We start from the raw sequence: 17975 nt of genomic DNA, 5'->3' as shown, positions 1-17975 counted from the left end.
AACAGCCATCTACCTACAAAGCGCCATAAAATGGCCATCGTGCTGTGCTGAAGCAGCTGTAATGCCCCATGCCGTCATTCATAAGGGATGGAAGTGCAGCTTTAATAAAAGGTTTGAGACAATAAAAGGCACAAGACCTTCTATTTGGATTGCTTCACGATTTTGCAGTGGAAGCTGGTGAATGTATTTCACTGAATGGTTGGAAATATGCCCTACTTATGAGTGTGAGCATCCGAGAGCAGCAAGAAACCCCAGTGCAAGCAAGGGAGATTTCCTGGCACCCCCTCCCCGCCCCCAACAAATGTTTTAAAATAATGGGTTCAAAATGCTGCATTTAACAATACACTTTGTATGCCTTTTAACTCAATATTTTAAAAAAATGTACAATTAATTCTGTAGGTTGACACATGGAAAATGATTACTGTTGAGACCTGGTATCAATTGGATTTTTTTCAATGCATTTTCATGATGCCTTTCCCAACAATATATGCCAGCATTGCACTTTTAAAAGACACACCATTCCCACAATAAATGGCCGTATTTTTACACTGTGAGAAGATATGTTAATGCTGCTGTGCCATTCTATGTCAGTATTGCCACTTGACCACATCTGTGTTGGCTGTGCTCAATAATGCCAGCATCACCACTGTAAAAAGACATTTTGATGCTGGCTACCGCAAGAAATAGCAACGCTGGCCCATAACAGTGTCAATGCAACAACTGCAACAAAAATGACATTTTGCCAGCACCTCCACTGCGTCCCCCCCCCCTTTAATAACTCCCCACAAGGACCTGTCGCCCTTACTGGCATACAAACATTCACATGCATACGTGCACATAAACAGACCTCCATACATCAGCAGGCAGAGGTGTCAATCAACTCCTCTTCCCTTTGTTTTTACAAAATGGATCTCCAGTACCCAAAGGGTCATGTACGACTCAGGCAGCAAAATGCCTACTGAATCGCTTGGCCAAGTGGGTATGCATGGGTTGGTGTGCGCCAAGCCAAGCAAATAGGAAAATAGTTTTCCCTTAATGCATGCGGACCCAGGAGCACTTCTTCAGTTGCTCACTGAGCGAGAGCCTGGGTTTAACCTGGTCTGTTACATCTGCCACCAATTATGAAGGTCCCTACCTGGCCTCGTCAGTGGATAGGTGGATCCCAAGGGGGGGACTGATGGTGCCACATTCCAGGTAATGCCAGGCTCAGGCAGCTGCTGGGGGAGTATCTCATGCCATGGGCAGGAGGCAGAAACTTGTCATATTGCCACCTTAGGGTGTTGAGACGTAGATAGGGTGGGCCAGTAGGCAAGGCCACCCAAAATCTGTAACTGCACACTCGGCAGAGCTGTGTGGGCATTTACATATGTTAATGTCACTGCGGTGGGCCCAACTACATTAGCTTCAGGACCCACTTGTCTGACAATCCTGGCTACGCCTCGGGTCCTGCCTCTTCAAGAGAATTGAAGAAGGGCGGGCCCACGATGTGTACTGCCTGCACACTCAGCTACTCACGGGCGGGAACATAAGTCATATCGAAAACCACTGGGAAAGGTGCAAGACCCGATGTAAGATGAACATCTAAAGCATTTAATCAGTCACCTCACATGGTCTCCACACATACACACAGAAAACGTGTTCGGTTAAGGTAATCCTCCCTGGGGTAGGGACCAGCATATATCAGGCATATAGCACCACCCCTGAGGAAGCAGTAACAAACCTCAAGTCCCACATCAAAATGGGAAGCCATCGCTAGGAGCCACACCTTTCACCCCATCTCCATACCAATTGCATAGAGAGACGCACCAGAGTTCCCTTAGGCCAGGGAAAGGCTGGCAGTTGGGGTCAAGGGCCTCGGAAAGGAAGAGTATCTGGCAAAAGGGTGTGGGAGTCTGGAGAAGGAATTCATTTGGAGGCAGCTGGTTAAGAGTGAGGATGATGCTGGAGCAGAACACAAGAGACTTTGGAGAGGAGCACACAGGAAACTAGGAAAAGGAAGGAGGAGGCTGGAAGAGAGGGGCATGGAGAGTGGACAGCAAAGACTGCAGAGGATGAGGATAGGTACCCGCAGAAGAGAGGGCAGAGGGACACCCAGGATTCAGGGCAGCGAAATACTCAACAGGCTGAGGAGTGAAAGACCTAGGAGGCTAAATAGAAAGGGAAACAAGACACCGAAGAGAGATGGGGAGAGAGAGAGAGGCCCATGGGGCTTGGGAGGGATACACAAGGAGGAAGGAGTGAGAAGAGCAGAGGAAGGTGCAAGATATATATTGCAAAGTTAGCTCTAGTTGCAGAACTGTTTGAGGAGGTGGTGAGAAAATCTAAGAAGGAGGTGGCTAGAGGAAACAGGGAGTTAGGGGGCAAGGAAGCAAGTGCTTAATATAGATATAGCTAAGGTGGAGGTGCCTAAAGAGAAGGTGCGAGCGGTGGGGAAAGGAATAAAGAGAGTGGTGATCAGAGTTGAGAGGAGAAGTGGCTCCAAGCCTTATATTATCAGGCATCAGTTTGAAATGAGACCCGGGACTAAAATGCCACCCCACCACCTAGTAGCGTGCAAGGCATTGCCAAGAAGATTACCAGTCACTGAGACTTTGCTCCATACTGAAACGACAAGATCACAAGCTCAATTAATGTCTCAAATCAAACTTGGAGTTCCAAGATTGAGCACCCAATCTCACCTTTGGCTTTGTTTTGAAAAGCCCCCGGGAAATTACAGGACCCGGCATTAATAAGAATTAAAAAGTTTTACTTTGGAGCTTTTGCACCTTCCTGCGAGACCTTCATACATGCTTTAGTGCACGACCATCCTGACCATGTTTGAGTTACTTTGCTTAACATGCTTTGCCCTGAGGGAACCACTAAAATTTGTGCTCATCATAACACTAGTAAAAAGGTTTTGGGAAAAATAAGTCACACCTGGTCTTTGTTTGATCCTTATGTGCTTCCTGGCATAGGGCAGTGTTCTAGCACCCATCATGGCCGAGCCTCCGCTATCCTCTTGTCGGAACACTTTCATTATCACATGCCCTGAACACTTCCTGAACAGCATCCTTCTTTAAAAGCGTACTCTAATTCCCAGGTGGGACCTCCCCATTAAAACAAGGGCGGCTGCTGCTAAGTGTCATTTCTCTTGTACATGATTTAGTCGCAGCCTTTTTCCATGCATGAGACGGTAAAAGCTGTAACAGGTTACAACTGTTCACATAGTGAGTTTCATATTGAGAATGCATGCTCCTTTCATTTGTATGCTACAGTTTTACATTTTCCTCCTAGACTGACTTTTTGGCTGTGGAGATGCGCAAGGGAAAAGTGAACTTCCTTTGGGATGTGGGATCCGGCGTTGGCCGTGTGGAATATCCTGATCTGAGCATCGATGACCAGGTTTGGTACAGAATTGAAGCTTCTCGGTAGGTATTATTTCTTCTTTTTGTAAATTGTCTGTATTCTGTTTGGCTCAAGCCCATGCATCTGTACACCATGGATATGGATCCATCCACTGCAGAAGAAGATTCTTAGAAATAGTAAGACATTAAATAATGACATTTATTTCTGATCATTGAAAAAACGCGCTCCTGTTTTGTACAGAACCTGGTTGAGCATACTGGCCTTATGCAAACCCTTACAAATCTCTGCTCTGGGAGCAGGTCAGTGCAATAGTATTACAAGATTACCATGTGGTGCTTTCAACTAGATTTTTTTCTCTGATGGGAAGGTTCCTGGATCTGATGGTCTTTATCATCCTTGATCGTGTAGCCTCTTACTAATTGACCTCACTCCATCTCCTGGACCAAATACATGCCTCAAAGATCGATCCCTGCTCCCTACTCTTCACACTTTACGCCTTTCTTGGTAAACTGATCGACTGCTATGTTTTCTCATACCATCTTATTGCTGACAACACTCATATCTTTCAAACCATTTCTCTTCCTTCAATCCCTATTTATCCATTTGCACAACCAATTTTCTCTCTGCCACTCATCAGCACTGCATTGCCTAAAGCTTATGCCTCTCTACGAAAGCCGCCCTCAACCTCTGTATCATCATGCGCTACCTCTCAATTCCACTCATTCAGCCTCTTGGACCCCCACCAGCAGAACTCCCAATATACATATGTACCGTTAGGGCAGTCTTGAACCTGGTCACTGTCGGAACACCTTTCAGTTCAAAGGGTTAGAGACAGAGGGACCTTGAGGCCCATCTCTTTCCTCAACTATAGTGTACATTGTTTGCAAAGTCATATATGGGCTGCTTAGGGTAAGTATTATATACAGACTCTCTGCTTTTAATGTCACACTTAACCACACCCACCTCTAGACTAACGTGTCATCTATAATTCAGTAAATCGCTATTGTAAAGCACCCAGCAATTGGACTGCTTCACTCCCCAGATTACTGTTTATACTGTGCTTCTGTTCAAAGTATAATATTCCTTCGTACGTAAATAGTAATACATCATTGGCGGGAGAACATGTGGCACACTGGATACGTTACGTGGCTTTTTATTGTAAAAAGAAAGTAGACAACATCTCTTGATATTTGGGGAGAATCCTGGGACTATTCAGGTGAACATTTGCAGGGTAATTGCTGGGGAATTATATAGTAGGAGTCTCTTTTCACACACAGAAAACATGCGAGTTCAGGGAATAAAATGGTCTTTCAATGCAGATTCCGTGAATTTTTAGTGAAAATCTTGGGAACGTAGAAGCCCTCTATGCAACCTTGGCCAAACTAGTCCAAAGGCATCCGCAGTTGGCATATAGCAATCGGATAGTTTTAGATTAGCTTCCGCTACAGAGTCATATCGTAAAAGCAAAGTTTACAATGAAAACGGCTGAGGATCATGTCCACTCCGTTAATGGTTACGCAGTTTGAAATTCTATTAAAATGGCCCTTTGAAAATAAGTTGGAAGAGGAACAAATTGATGTTTTGAGGCAAAGGGCATATAAAGTTATTTATAAAGTATCTCACAGGTTCACATTTTAAATATATTTAGTCAAATGGAAATAAAAATAAATCGATGCAATAGGTTGCCTGTCTCGTTCTTTCACAATTGAATGCCCGCGCCCCCTTGTCATGTGCTACTATTCTAGGTATAGGTTTGATTTACTCCTGCTACAGTCAAATGTTCTCTGTAAAGCGCCGGCCGGAAATTATGCCGCTTTTTTGAAATTACTTAAATAAAAATATGTACAATTGTAGTTGCACTGAAAGTAAAATGTGTTTTGCTTTTTTTTTAAAAGGTCTGGGAGAAATGGTACCGTTTCTGTGCGTGCTCTCGAGGCCCCCAAGGCCAGCATCGTTCCAGGCGCCTACAGCTCTGTGGCACTTCCGGGCTACACCATTTTGGATGTGGATTCAAATGCCATGCTCTTTGTTGGAGGCTTGACTGGGAAAATTAAGGTAAGGCCCTCTGCCTTTGCTCCAAACTAAACTGTACAGCTGCTTGGAATTAGTCACACAAACTTAGAAGCCGCCTTTTCTGCGTGAGTTCATGCTTTCTGTTAAGAAGTGTTGTTGTAATGGGTGTGGGGTAGTAAACAGGTCAGGAATAATGAATACTCTCAAGTTGGTTTGATCCATTGGAAAAATGCACAATCCAAGAATGAACAGTCTTTGAGTCCAGCGTGAATTAACTTGCTTCATTGGAAGTGGCCGGCACATGTTTCTCAAATAATTTCTGGCGTTGATAAAAATGTTATTGTATTGGACAAACCTCAATGTATTGGGTAGTAAAACACAGCCTAAATGTGACATGGTATATCTTTGTACGTGAAAGCTCTGTAGATTGTGCAAAACGGCCTTACCATGAGCAGATATAGGAAGAGTATGTTATTTATATGTACCAGAAATAAACCTGTGTGAAAATCCAAATTACTGAGCTTGCCCGCCCCCCTCAGTAGGTTTCTAAATTGCCCTTTGCAGTTCTGTCATTGAAAAGTGCAGCTCTATTCAACAACAGACGGTCTGAGGTTTCTTCCATCTTTAATGGAACAGGCTCCACACTGACAGCAATCCCATAACCTTACAACTGTGGGCCACTTTTTCATTGGTGCCCCGAAACAGAAGGCAGTTCATTCCTTTTTTAGCAGACTGTTTGAGTGGTACCCAAGGGGGTGTTTTTATGATAAAATGTGATGCATTTTAAAGAATATCTATTCAGTAACACCGGTCAAAACTACTAAGCCGCACTGTGAAGTAACTTCTCAAACTGGCCACATTGGCCAAACGAGTGACCCACTTTGATCCAAAAACTGGTCCACAGTAGCATTTTGCATTATGGTTTGAGCATTGCCCTATTGCTCTAGAGACCAGTCCAGGCCTGGTTGGAGTACAGATTAAACTCAGCATATATACTTCTCCTTAAGAAAGTGGGCGCTGTGACAATGTCCCATGCTGGATGCTCGCAATGGGACTTAGCACCCAGCACCCAGGGCCACCCATCACAAAATGGGCTCCAGCTAGGGGACAAGGACGATCATCGAAGGTTCCCCAGTGCATATATGAGTCTCAAAAAAACATTTGAGGTCAGAAGCCCAAAAGACCACAACTCTGTCGGGCCTAAAATCTCACCAACCTACAAGGATGCCAAAGCTCTGATTGCGTCACATACTAGGAAACCAGGAAGGGGAAATAATAGTATACCACCCGTTGGCACCGGGGAGTAGAGAAGGGTGCCCTGTGTTTCTTCAGAGCCCTAGAGAAAAGGAAGTTGTGTGTTCACTAGCTGAGAGTAACCTTATAGAAATGGGCACCCTTCTGTTTGTTCATATAAAAAAAACTGTTGTTAAGGTATTTCATCCCCAGCCATATAAGGAATCATAGTACTTCTACTAGGGTTGCACTCTGGGCCAAGAAGGGAGCTGACTCGTGGCGAAAAAGTTGTTTTGCCCATGACAATACAGTTCTTAACTTTTGTTTGGTCACATGAATGCAGCCACGGGGCCCAACAAAATGCACAACCTGAAGAATAGCACCCACCTGGTTTTAACAACTCCTGTGCCTGCTTCGTGGGGAAGCATGTTGTATGCAGACACAGGCTAGTGCACAAGCTGCCATGAAGATGGTCAGTAGAGGGTGCAGGACTGTGAATACTTACCCTGGAAAAGGAGGAAAGGGAATCGACAAAGGAAACAGGTTCAGAGACACAGAGCAAGTGAAACCAGACATGTTGCAGGTCGAGTCTAAAGAGACCCCAAATGCGGAATGAGAGTCAAGAAGCCCAGAGGCAAGGGGTGTGGCCAGAGAGACCGCCAGGTGGGATGAGAGTCAAGAAGCCCCAAGATGGGGGCAGCCCAGAACAACCACAAGGTGGGGTGGTGACCAAGACACCCCAAAGCAGGGAGAGCCCAAAGAAGCCCAGGGCAGGGTGAATATAAAGAAGCCCCAAGGCGGATTAAGCTCAAAGAGATCCCAAGGTAGTGTGGAGACCTGTAGACCCCAAGGTGGTGTGAGAACCACAAAGCCCCAAGGCAGGGTGAGCACAAAGGAACCCCAAGGCGGGGTGAAGACAAAGAGATCCCAAGGCAGTGTCAGAACCAAGAAGTCCCAGGGCAGGGTGAAAGCCAAGACGCCAAGGTGAGGTGTGAACCAAGAAGCCCAAAGGCGCGGTTAGCCCAAAGAGAACCCCACAGCAGGGGGAGAGCCAACAAGCCCAAAAGCGGAGTGAAAACCAGGAAACCCCAAAGTGGGGAGAATATCGAGACCCCAAGGTGGGGAGTGTAAGGGAAAACCCCAGAGTGAGGGCAAGCGTCAGACAAGCCCCTAGAGCGAGGATATGAACAAGAGGTTCCTGAATGGGGAAAAGTGGAAAAAACCAAACGCCAGAGTGGGGTAGGAGAGACCGAGGCAAACCACTGTGTGGAAAAGAAGCATAATCCTGGTCTGGGGCAAGAGATTGAAAGATTCCTAGCAGAGAAGGAGGAAAGTCCTTTTGCTGAACCCGGTGTGAGAAGACAGACTGCTAAGACAGTTAGTGCATGGCTGGCACTGTGCATCTTGGCCAAGAGCCTTATTCTAATCCTAAACCGTCCCTATATCTAGGATTCTTTGCCCAATCCTGGAAAAAAAAATACTGCAATGTCCGTCTCCTAATTCAGACCATACCACAGGTTGTAAGTGGCAAGAATTTAGAAGGGGAACGGCTGGAAAGGTAATAACATATTAACACCAGGAACAAAAAAAATGTAAGGCCACCGCCATCATTTTTACTTCTGCCAATATCACCTAGAATCTCTTTTGGACTGTGGGCCAAATTTGACGGTGCAGTAGAAATGCAGGTAAATCCGTTACCAGCACTTTTACCGCACCACCAAACTACAGGTTTGCCAGTGGGGGTTACCTGATTTACCTCCAACCAAGAGCTAGAGGTAAATTGGGCCCTTACTGGCAAAAAACTGCCAGTATTACCAGAACTGGTAACACCAGTAATCCATGGGATTCCATGCAATGGGGAAAGACCCCCCCTCCCCCTTTCCGCAACCTGTATGCCACGGTGCCCTAGGGCTGCTGTGCGCTTTATAATTATGAATAAATAAATAAATCCTGGAAATTCAGGGCTATCTAGTGGCGGAAACGGTAGGTCAGTTTGCTGGCATCCTGCCACGGCAAACTTGTAACGAGGTCCTTTGGCTAATTTAAGGAAAGGTTGGGTTAAAAAAAGGTTTACAAATCTCTTCATTTCTCAAGTTTCTATAGAACATTTTCTGACTTCGTGTGTGGTTCTTTAATAGGATTCCAAGAAAAGTGTAACTTCAACTCTCTGCATGAAAACGCAACGTTCAGACTCAGAGAAAACGATTTTCCCCGAAACATCCAAACAAATACATCCCTGAATAATATCAGTGCAAGCGCTGTATTAGCCACGGGAAATGTTCAAGCTTGGTGTGTGAAGTGGTGGTACCCAGCAAGTAAATGCCCTTCTCTGTTTAGCTCGGTGTGTGAAGTGATGGTACCCAGCAAGTAAATGCCTTTCTCTCTTTACCTCGGTGTGTGAAGTGATGGTACCCAGCAAGTAAATGCCCTTCTCTCTTTAGCTCGGTGTGTGAAGTGATGGTACCCAGCAAGTAAATGCCCTTCTCTGTTTAGCTCGTTGTGTGAAGTGATGGTACCCAGCAAGTAAATGCCCTTCTCTGTTTAGCTCGGTGTGTGAAGTGATGGTACCCAGCAAGTAAATGCCCTTCTCTGTTTAGATCGGTGTGTGAAGTGGTGGTACCCAGCAAGTAAATGCCCTTCTCTGTTTAGCTCGGTGTGTGAAGTGGTGGTACCCAGCAAGTAAATGCCCTTCTCTGTTTAGCTCGGTGTGTGAAGTGATGGTACCCAGCAAGTAAATGCCCTTCTCTGTTTAGAAAGCTGATGCTGTGAAGACCAGCACATTTACGGGTTGCATGGGTGAGACCTTCCTGGATGGCAAGCCTATTGGATTGTGGAATTACAGGGAGCGCGCGGGTGACTGCAAAGGATGTGCTGTCAGGTTAGCATCATTTTTGACTCAATATCTCATACTCCTGTTTCTTAAATGTATTGTTTTATTTTTTTTTAATGTTTTTATTTGTTTATGGTTTGTTAAAACCTTTACACAACTTACATTTTACACAAATTAAGCTTTAGATATTCACATAAATTTATAACATTTCCTTTCAAACTTTCTCCTTCTAAATTCAACGATAATACAAATTTTCCTATTGCGATCTGTATTCTCTCAGATTTAGTGAAAAGGATCCGCGTCCATCGTTAGTTCGCCATTAAAATTGTGCAGTCCTCAAATAAATGTAAAAGGTATTGATTTCGCCTATTTCTAAGCTTTGGACATTCAGAGACCAAATGTTTTCTTTCTTGGTGTATGAATTTTGTTAATAAAAGATTAGCTCTCATAACTGATTACATCAGTATCACGTGCACCCAAACAGCGATAATGACATACCAATACATCATGAATCACCATGAAGTGTTACACGGTAAGATGCTAATACATTATTCTCTCATTACAGGAATGGGGTTTACTTGTCGATGCCTTCGCCACTTAGACACTACTTTAGGATTCCCAGTAAAGTGTTGACAGCCCTTTCTGGGTTATCTCTTCCAGTGCTGCCTGTGCTAACATCAAAGAAAGATTACCACCCTTGCCTAAATCCCATGTTTTACCCAATGGCAGCAAGTAATCCGGTTGCATGAATGCACAAGTATTGTTTTTAAATAAATTGACCCAAAGATAGAATTACTAATTGTGTAAAGTATCGTTTTTAAAAAACAAAAGTGGCAACACTTCCGGCACCCTCCTCTCTTTTCTGTTCCTTCCTACCCTTCTATCATTTCTTATTTAAAACAGTACTTTTCAAGCTAATAGGATGGTGTCATGCATTTTCATTGACGCAGAACTATTGGTAGGTTTTTGCATCAGTTTAAGAGTCAATCAGAATTCACGGTAGAAGCAGTGTATGTGGCCTCGTGTGTTTTAGATGAACGAGACACCCATTTCAATGCAGTTGGTGCACAGAAATTCTCATTCGCACCCGGGAAAGGTGGTTTGACCAATCAGAATTCCGCCTTTACCGGCCGCGATTCTGCATTCACGCAGCAGTTTGGGAAAAAAAAGCAAAAATATGGGCACTGCCATTTAAATAGAAAAGGGACTAGGTGACGGAGGCCATTTTGGAACAGGATTTCCATGGTCGTCCTTCCTAAAGGGACCAAGTCCCTTTTCGAATTTTGTGATGGCAGACATTTTACGTCATTTATTTTCCATTCCGAATGGAGATAGGCTCCGCAGAGCTCAACTCCTGTCGGAAGGGAATAAAATGAAAACTATTCGCACCCCAGTAAATCCCAGGGTGCGAATGGCTTACATGCCCCGGCTGGGAGGCAGACACAGGGTTTTACAGCCCGCAGCCTGAGCTGAGACCCTCGCTTTGCTCAGGCCTACAAAGCCTGGGCTGGCTGGCCGTTAAACCCCATATCTGCCCTCCAGCCAGGGCGTGAAAAAGCCCTAATAACATCATAATGTAAAGGAGCAACCCTTAAAAACAAAGTTGGTGGCCAAAGACATCTGAGGCAGCTCCAATTTAAATGTATATTTGTAAAACATTGCAAAATCCTAAAATACATCATAGACCAAATAAAAAATCGGCCATCAGTCAAAAGTGCTGCTTTCAAATATTTATTAGCCTCCATGCGAGGGGCTTCCCATGTGGGCTGCCAACTTTTTGGCCTGGGACACTTCTCACCCTAAGTTACCAGGGCAATCCAGACGTGGACCTCTTGCTCACTGTGCAGAAACACGTGTCTGGGGTTGCTGTCGGTGCTCTTTTTTAAGAGGAGAATTGGCTACCATTTCGGTGCTGGACTACTTATGGGTGGACAAAGACTGAAATGTGTATGGAAATGTCTCCTCTGTGGAAAGCATAGTGAGCTAAAGCGTGGTTGAGATTCTCCCGGGGGCCATTCACCCAAGAACAATTCAATGGGGCGTGTTTGTACCGGTGGAGAGTTTCCCAGACCTCTTTATGCTCACTTTGAAAGTTAGGCAAATGTTGCAAGTATCTGCAATCTTTTTCTACTTGCAGAGGAAAATATTGAGTAATAAGAACATTTAATGCTTAGATGCACCAATCTAGGGCAGCTACCTTATTCTTTCTTAAAGTGTTACGGCTTTGCCATAGGCAAGCTTTTGAAACGCATGCTTGTGGCAAACTTTCTTAATCCTAGATTACATTAAAATGTGGCAGGAGGTAATGACGGTGGGATCAGGTAGACTTTCTGCAGAGCAGGAAACCTCTTGTTGAGCAGTTAGAGGAAGGCCTATTAAGGGAGTAGAGGTAACCATCACATGGTGCTATTAACATGTAGGATCTGTTGGAATTGATCCCCCTGACATAGCAGCAGCAAGAATATGGATAATTAGTACCCGGCGAGGGCTAATGAGCTTGAAACAAGCAAGCCCATTGGCCCTCACCGGGTTGTTACAAGCCCGACAAAACCTTTGCAGCTGCGTCCTGGTCGCCATGGAAAGGGAGAAGGGACTATGTGTAGTTCCTTCTCCCTGTTCCTTGGCAGCCATCTTTTTTGTTTACTTTTTTCAGTGGCCGCCATTGGAAAGGGAGAAGGGACTGCATATAGCCCCTTCTCCTCGTTCTGTGGCAGTCATTTTTTTCTTATTTTTATTTACACAACAACAAAGTCAGTACGCAAATTCACTATTGGTACCCTGGTCTAACGGGCCGGGGTACTAATAGCATTAACCCTCTGAGGGGTACGGGGGGCATTAATGCATCAAGTAATGCCCCAGGGCCTTCATTAAGGCTCTCGCTTTGCCTGGACCTTTAACTATGTGCCCCGGGTCGTTACATGATGCGGTACTGCACCCCCTTCACCCCCCCCCCCCCCAACTACCAAGCTTGGGACTGCTTGGTTACTTAGTATGCTTTCTCACCAGCACCACCAAAGGATGCCGACTTGCTGGTGCTAGCTAAGGAGAGTTGGAGAGGCAACTTAGAGAAGCAATGTCATTTCCAGACATTCATTCTTGCACTTTGTGCCTTGATTTTCATATGACAATTTCTTTAAAAAAACATCTTCGGATGGCAAGAGGTACAGAGATCATTCTGGCCGGGGATCTGAATGCCAAATGTCTTGAATACATCATTACGGATAAAGGAGTATTTCGTGAAAAGCAAAGGGAGGACAAATGAGGGGCACAGAAAGGAAGGATAATGAAATGGATCAACTTCCTAGACACGCTTAAATTAAAAATATGTAATGAAAATATAAAAGGTGATGCTCCCCCAGACAACACATGGAGAAGGAATGGCAGGAAGTCAATATTAGATTATATATATACGTCCAAGAACATATTCTCCGAAGTAGTTGAGATGAATTTAAAATTCTCTAAATATAGTGATCATGGTATCCTCTCGATTAAGACAAAAATACAGAGTGACTCAAATGTGGAGAGGGGATATGTATAGGCTCTACTACTAATAGCGTCTTAGGCGTGTAGCCAAAACATTTCCCCCATTATATCTTGGAAACCCTCTGCTAGATATGTATAATAATGATGGTAATAGTTTCGCATTAAGGGGCATCCAGTTAGTACATGCCTAAGAGATTCAATTTCCACAGAATATGCCGACTATGCAAAGATCCTCTTTTCTTTGGAAATATTCAGCCATTTTCCTGAAACATCTAAGACCAACAATTTATTAAGTCTTATCTGCATAAAGATCCTATAAAATTTTTGGGTCCGGAAAGAGATATATGTATTTTTGAGGGCATCTGTAAGAACAGCAGACTTTCACATAATCCTCCAAAGATTTCAATCTACTCACATGGTCATGGTTACATACCCAGTGCCAATTTACAGCTTTCTTCAATTCAACCCTTAGCGCCCCCAACCCCTCGGCCCAAATCAGCATCCAATCAATTTCCTTGAAGAAGGTCTCCTTCAAATCCTTGAAGCACCTCAAGCTTTTACAAGAGTCTTCTTGGATACCCTTTTTTTAATTGGTTCCAGGATAGTGCCCCCTTCCACTAACATTATCGTTAAATACATCATTCCTCTCTTTAGTTTAATTCATGTACTAAGTGAGGTTAATCCCAACTCTATCCAGATGGATTGTCTAGGGGTAGCCTGGGACAGGCCCAACAGTCTGCACCATATCTGCCCTTCTAGCCCATCGTCACATGTATCTAAGTTCAGAAAGGAGCTCTCCATGGCATATGATACTGCCGTCACTAGCTTTTGACTAGACAGAGTGACGACCCCAATCAAGTTGTAGCCCAAATTGGTTGTTACAAGGTTCTTCAGCATACTCATAAGGGATATCACCTTTGTTCTGCGGTAAGCTAACATGCCAGCTTAATTTCTTTTAGTTACTATCTCATAGCCTAGATATGTGTATTCATATACTCTTTCAATCCATTCCTCTTTGGCAACAAAACCTCTTTTTTTCTTATGTATCGACCCAAAACTCATCATTTTAGTTTTTGCAATATTTATATAGAGATCATTTCTTTTGGCATAGTGCATCAAATTTTCAGCACTTTTATTGGGTCCGTCCACCGTATTATCAAAAAGAGGACGATCACCTGCATAAGCTAAGTAGGAGATTCTCTCATTTCCCATTTTGGGGGCACAGGTATCATTGCCAATAATATGTGAATCCAAGTCCGCATTGAACAGATTATACAATATAGCGGCTAATAAGCACCCTTGTTTCACATCTCTTCAGATTTCTGTAGGGGCTGACATGTTTCCTGACCCTCCAATCCTCACCTGTGCCCTGGTGTCTTGATATAGTAATTGGCAGGCATATAGGAGATGATCAGGCATATCCATCTTTCTCAAGTTATCCCACAGCTTATCACGATTAATCATGTCGAACGCATTAGCAAAGTCAACAACCAGAAAATGCAAGGGAGGGTTTTCTTTAAGGCTAGCCTGGTGGATTAGGGTATTCATGATCAGGATATTGTGGCAGCAGGATAGACCCTTTTGGACCCCATCTGGAATTTACTTAGTATTCTATTTTCGTTTATCAATTTCTCTATTTCACGCAGTAGCCAGCCTGCAAATATTTTTCCTGAGCTATCCAATAGGGAAAGCAGACAATAGTTATTCGGGTTATTTCTGCTACCATGATTATGGATTTTTTTAACTTTATGTGTTTAAGGATATCTTCATATGGGATGCTAATTTTCAGCTTGCGTTTCTGCACCATTTTGGGAGCTTGTTCTACTTAAAGTTTTCTTGTACATGATTTTCCCAGGTATTAGCTGATATAATATTCAGCATAGCTTCATTAGACTGCCCTCGTCTCTTGTTAAAAAAACCTTCCATAGATGCTTTACATCATTTGTTGCCAGGCACCCACTTTCAGGGATCTTGGATGATTTCTTACCCGGTTATATTTGGTCTTTTCCATTTTTCTTAGTTGGCACTGATCTTCCTCATTCATTTCTAATATCTAAATTTTTCTAAGGGATTGGCGGAGTAATCATTTCTTTCCTTTGATCTCATTTTCATAGGGGTGTATATGTTTTCTCTTATCATTTACACAAAACGGCTTCATTCTCCCCAAGTGGACGGAGTTTGGGGAGAGCAATAGTATTGATCCAGGTATGGATGGCCTTTGAAAAGAAAATACTGGCAAAAGAAACAAAAAAGTAAATGTTGAGATGTATGACTGTCGTGTGTAAGATATGTTGGTTTCCCTGCAGTACTTTTTATGGAATCCTTGCAATAAATATCCCATGCAATCCCAACTCATAGGTGGTATATAAAACACTAGTGGCATTCAAAATACCAACTGTCTTCCATTAGCACCATACTTAAAGTCTAGTTCATTGAAAACCACCTTAGTGTAAAGTAGCTGATGATTTGGTAAGGGTTGTTCAGGAGAATAGTCAGGATTTCAAGCTTGAGGGGGTGTCTATACTGCAAGCTTGCTTGCTTTTTTACCCTAGAATTATCACATCAACCTCAAAAGGGTTCATTAAAATATCCTTACAACTCCCTGGATGATTTGGGGAATTTTCATCCATTTCTAGCAGCGCTCACAGGGACTTTGAGAACCTGCTGTCACTTCTCCCCTTTGCCGACACGAAGCATCATCCAGTAGACTATATTCTACTCGGTAGATGCCTGTTTCCCTGCAAAATAAGCCTAGTCAATGAAACATACACCACTACAGAGTCTCTTTGGTGTGTTTGCAGGAGTATGAAGATGTTTAATAGGGTTAGGGGTGTGGTCCTCGTACCCGCGTATGAATCGTTGCGTGTGCCGAGGAGTGTCTGAGGAGAGGGACTATGCATTTCTGATGACTCTCCTTCTGCCCACACACCCATCAACTACGCCACCCTCATACGGCAAGCACAACAAACCCACACGGACACAAACAGCAAAACTCACACCTCCTCCAATAACTCAATCACAAAGGACTCAATGTGCACTGGTCCACGGGCACACAATACCTCCTTTATGGACTCAAGCACCGGCAAACCCATACATAATGGGTTTTTTTCTGAACTGAAACTACTAACACAACAGCAAAAGCACTCATGCACACTCACTCTTCTCCGACTAACAAACCCACCCATTCCTCTTCTTTTCGGATCTGCCTAAGCACCGAGAGACTATACAAACGGCAGTAGTGCGCTGAATAAATCCCATTAATATAACATGCCTCCATCTTCTTTGTCACAAGCACTTGGATTTCTTTCCATGGCCACCCAGCAGAAATGAGCTGAGAAACATCAGGCAAATGAACAATCCGACTCGTGACACAGGTCCATTAAGTACAGGATCGCAATGGATTGGTGCTCAGATAGATCTAGTGGGAGGCATTTAAAAAGAACATGTTTTTAGAAAGAAATCCATTTGCACCATTACATTAATTGCAAAGCAATAGTTAGCCATGGATAGTCTAGGAGTGTGTTCAACATTTGTGATTGGTTAGCATACGTGTTTGGCCAGATGAAAGCTAAATGGTTTTACCTCATATGAGTTTCTACAACCCTACCTGATTCAGATGAAAGTTGCTCTTTTCAGGACCATAAAGACCGAGCGAAAGAATCGTTATACTGCAAATCTCGGTGAAACCTTTTCTGAAAATGTGAAAATGAATAATGCCCTTTTCATTTTTTCCTGCAACTGCCTCCAATCTGGTAATCCCCTTCAGGAATGGCCAGACTCACCTCTGATCAGATCCCGTGCTTCCCACGCTACCATGATGCAGGAATGGATAACAATCTCCTTTGTTTACAGCCCACAGGTTGCAGACAGCGAAGGAACAGTTCAGTTCGACGGAGAAGGGTACGCCCTGGTCAGTCGTCCAATCCGATGGAACCCCAACATTTCCACCATCATGTTCAAGTTTAAGACATTTTCTTCAAGTTCCCTGCTGATGTACCTTGCCACCGGTGACTTGGTATGTTGTTGCATGAACTAATATGTGTACATTATTTGTCCCGAAGATTTCAGAGACATTCAGAAAGCCCCCCCCCCCAACCCCCCTCTGGTCACAAACATAGGTTTGCGTGCACAGGTGAAATGACTAAAACGGTTAAGAGCTACAGAATATGACGCAGCGGAGTGAAGTATTAAGTATGTTTGAGAGCTGCCTGCCACCACAACTCACAGCATTGTTGTGTAATCCGAGGGCTATCAGGATCTGCATGCTCCAGTGGTAAAAGTGTACTGAAAAAAGTGTAGTGGAACTGCGGTCTCGGCAGAGGAGAGGGTAGGCGGAAGCATAGTGCAACATTTCACAAGGTGTTGCAGCCGGGGCATTGCAATAGTCTAAGTGACTAGTAACTAAGGCTCAGATTACAACTTTACACTTGCCAATGGGGCATGAATGGACACATTATCTATATAGACTGGTGAATATGGTTGTAAAAAGTAGAGGAATGATAAACAGAAAAAAGTCAGTGGAACACCGCTCCCAACCGTTCCTGCTCACTTCGATCACTGGCCTGCTCACTGCGTTTGTTTACAGCAGTGGATGTGGTTTGCCATGCTCTTTCTGCCTCTTTTTGTTCTCCGAGAATCCTCCCCTGTTTAGGGACAATTGCTGGAAAACTGCTGCGGTTGCCTTGGTCTGCATGCCAAACCATGTTATATTATGGTTAAAAGCTTTTAAACAGCACCCATTCCCACCACATTGGCCGTATTGTGCCCCACTGAGGGCGTACCAGTCCGTGGTGGGCTGTGGTGCAAAATAAATGCACAAAAAGGTTAATAGGATAAGAGGAGCAGGAGTTGCACATACACAGGAGAGACAAGCAAAGGTACAAGGGGCTGAAAGGGACTGTAGACACGTATTTATATAGCACTTTGGATAAAGGCGCTATATAAATAACACATTATCATTTTCATTAAAAAGTCAGGGAGGGAAAGGTTTGGCACCAGACACGAACCAGTTGCAACGAACAGTGCTTCCAAGGAAAAATGGGGAGAGCAACATCCATGGGAGCTTGCACTT

The 17975-nt window shown here is 44.0% G+C and overlaps 1 protein-coding gene across 7 annotated transcripts in view; it reads left to right on the top strand.

Moving 5' to 3' along the window:
• Positions 1-17975, top strand: part of LAMA2 (laminin subunit alpha 2) — a 3027572-nt gene that overhangs the window by 2639469 nt on the left and 370128 nt on the right. For all 7 annotated transcript variants that reach the window (XM_069607473.1, XM_069607470.1, XM_069607476.1 and 4 more), the window contains 4 exons: positions 3274-3407; positions 5241-5400; positions 9345-9469; positions 16757-16919. In XM_069607473.1, the coding sequence (XP_069463574.1) occupies positions 3274-3407; positions 5241-5400; positions 9345-9469; positions 16757-16919 (582 nt within the window). The remainder of the gene's footprint in view (positions 1-3273; positions 3408-5240; positions 5401-9344; positions 9470-16756; positions 16920-17975) is intronic.

Source organism: Ambystoma mexicanum, chromosome 4q, assembly GCF_040938575.1.
Source record: "Ambystoma mexicanum isolate Mex_15411 chromosome 4q, UKY_AmexF1_1, whole genome shotgun sequence".
Taxonomy (NCBI): Eukaryota; Metazoa; Chordata; class Amphibia; order Caudata; family Ambystomatidae; genus Ambystoma; species Ambystoma mexicanum.
The sequence above is the reverse complement of the archived record's forward strand: the minus strand, read 5'-3'. Positions and strand labels throughout refer to the sequence as shown.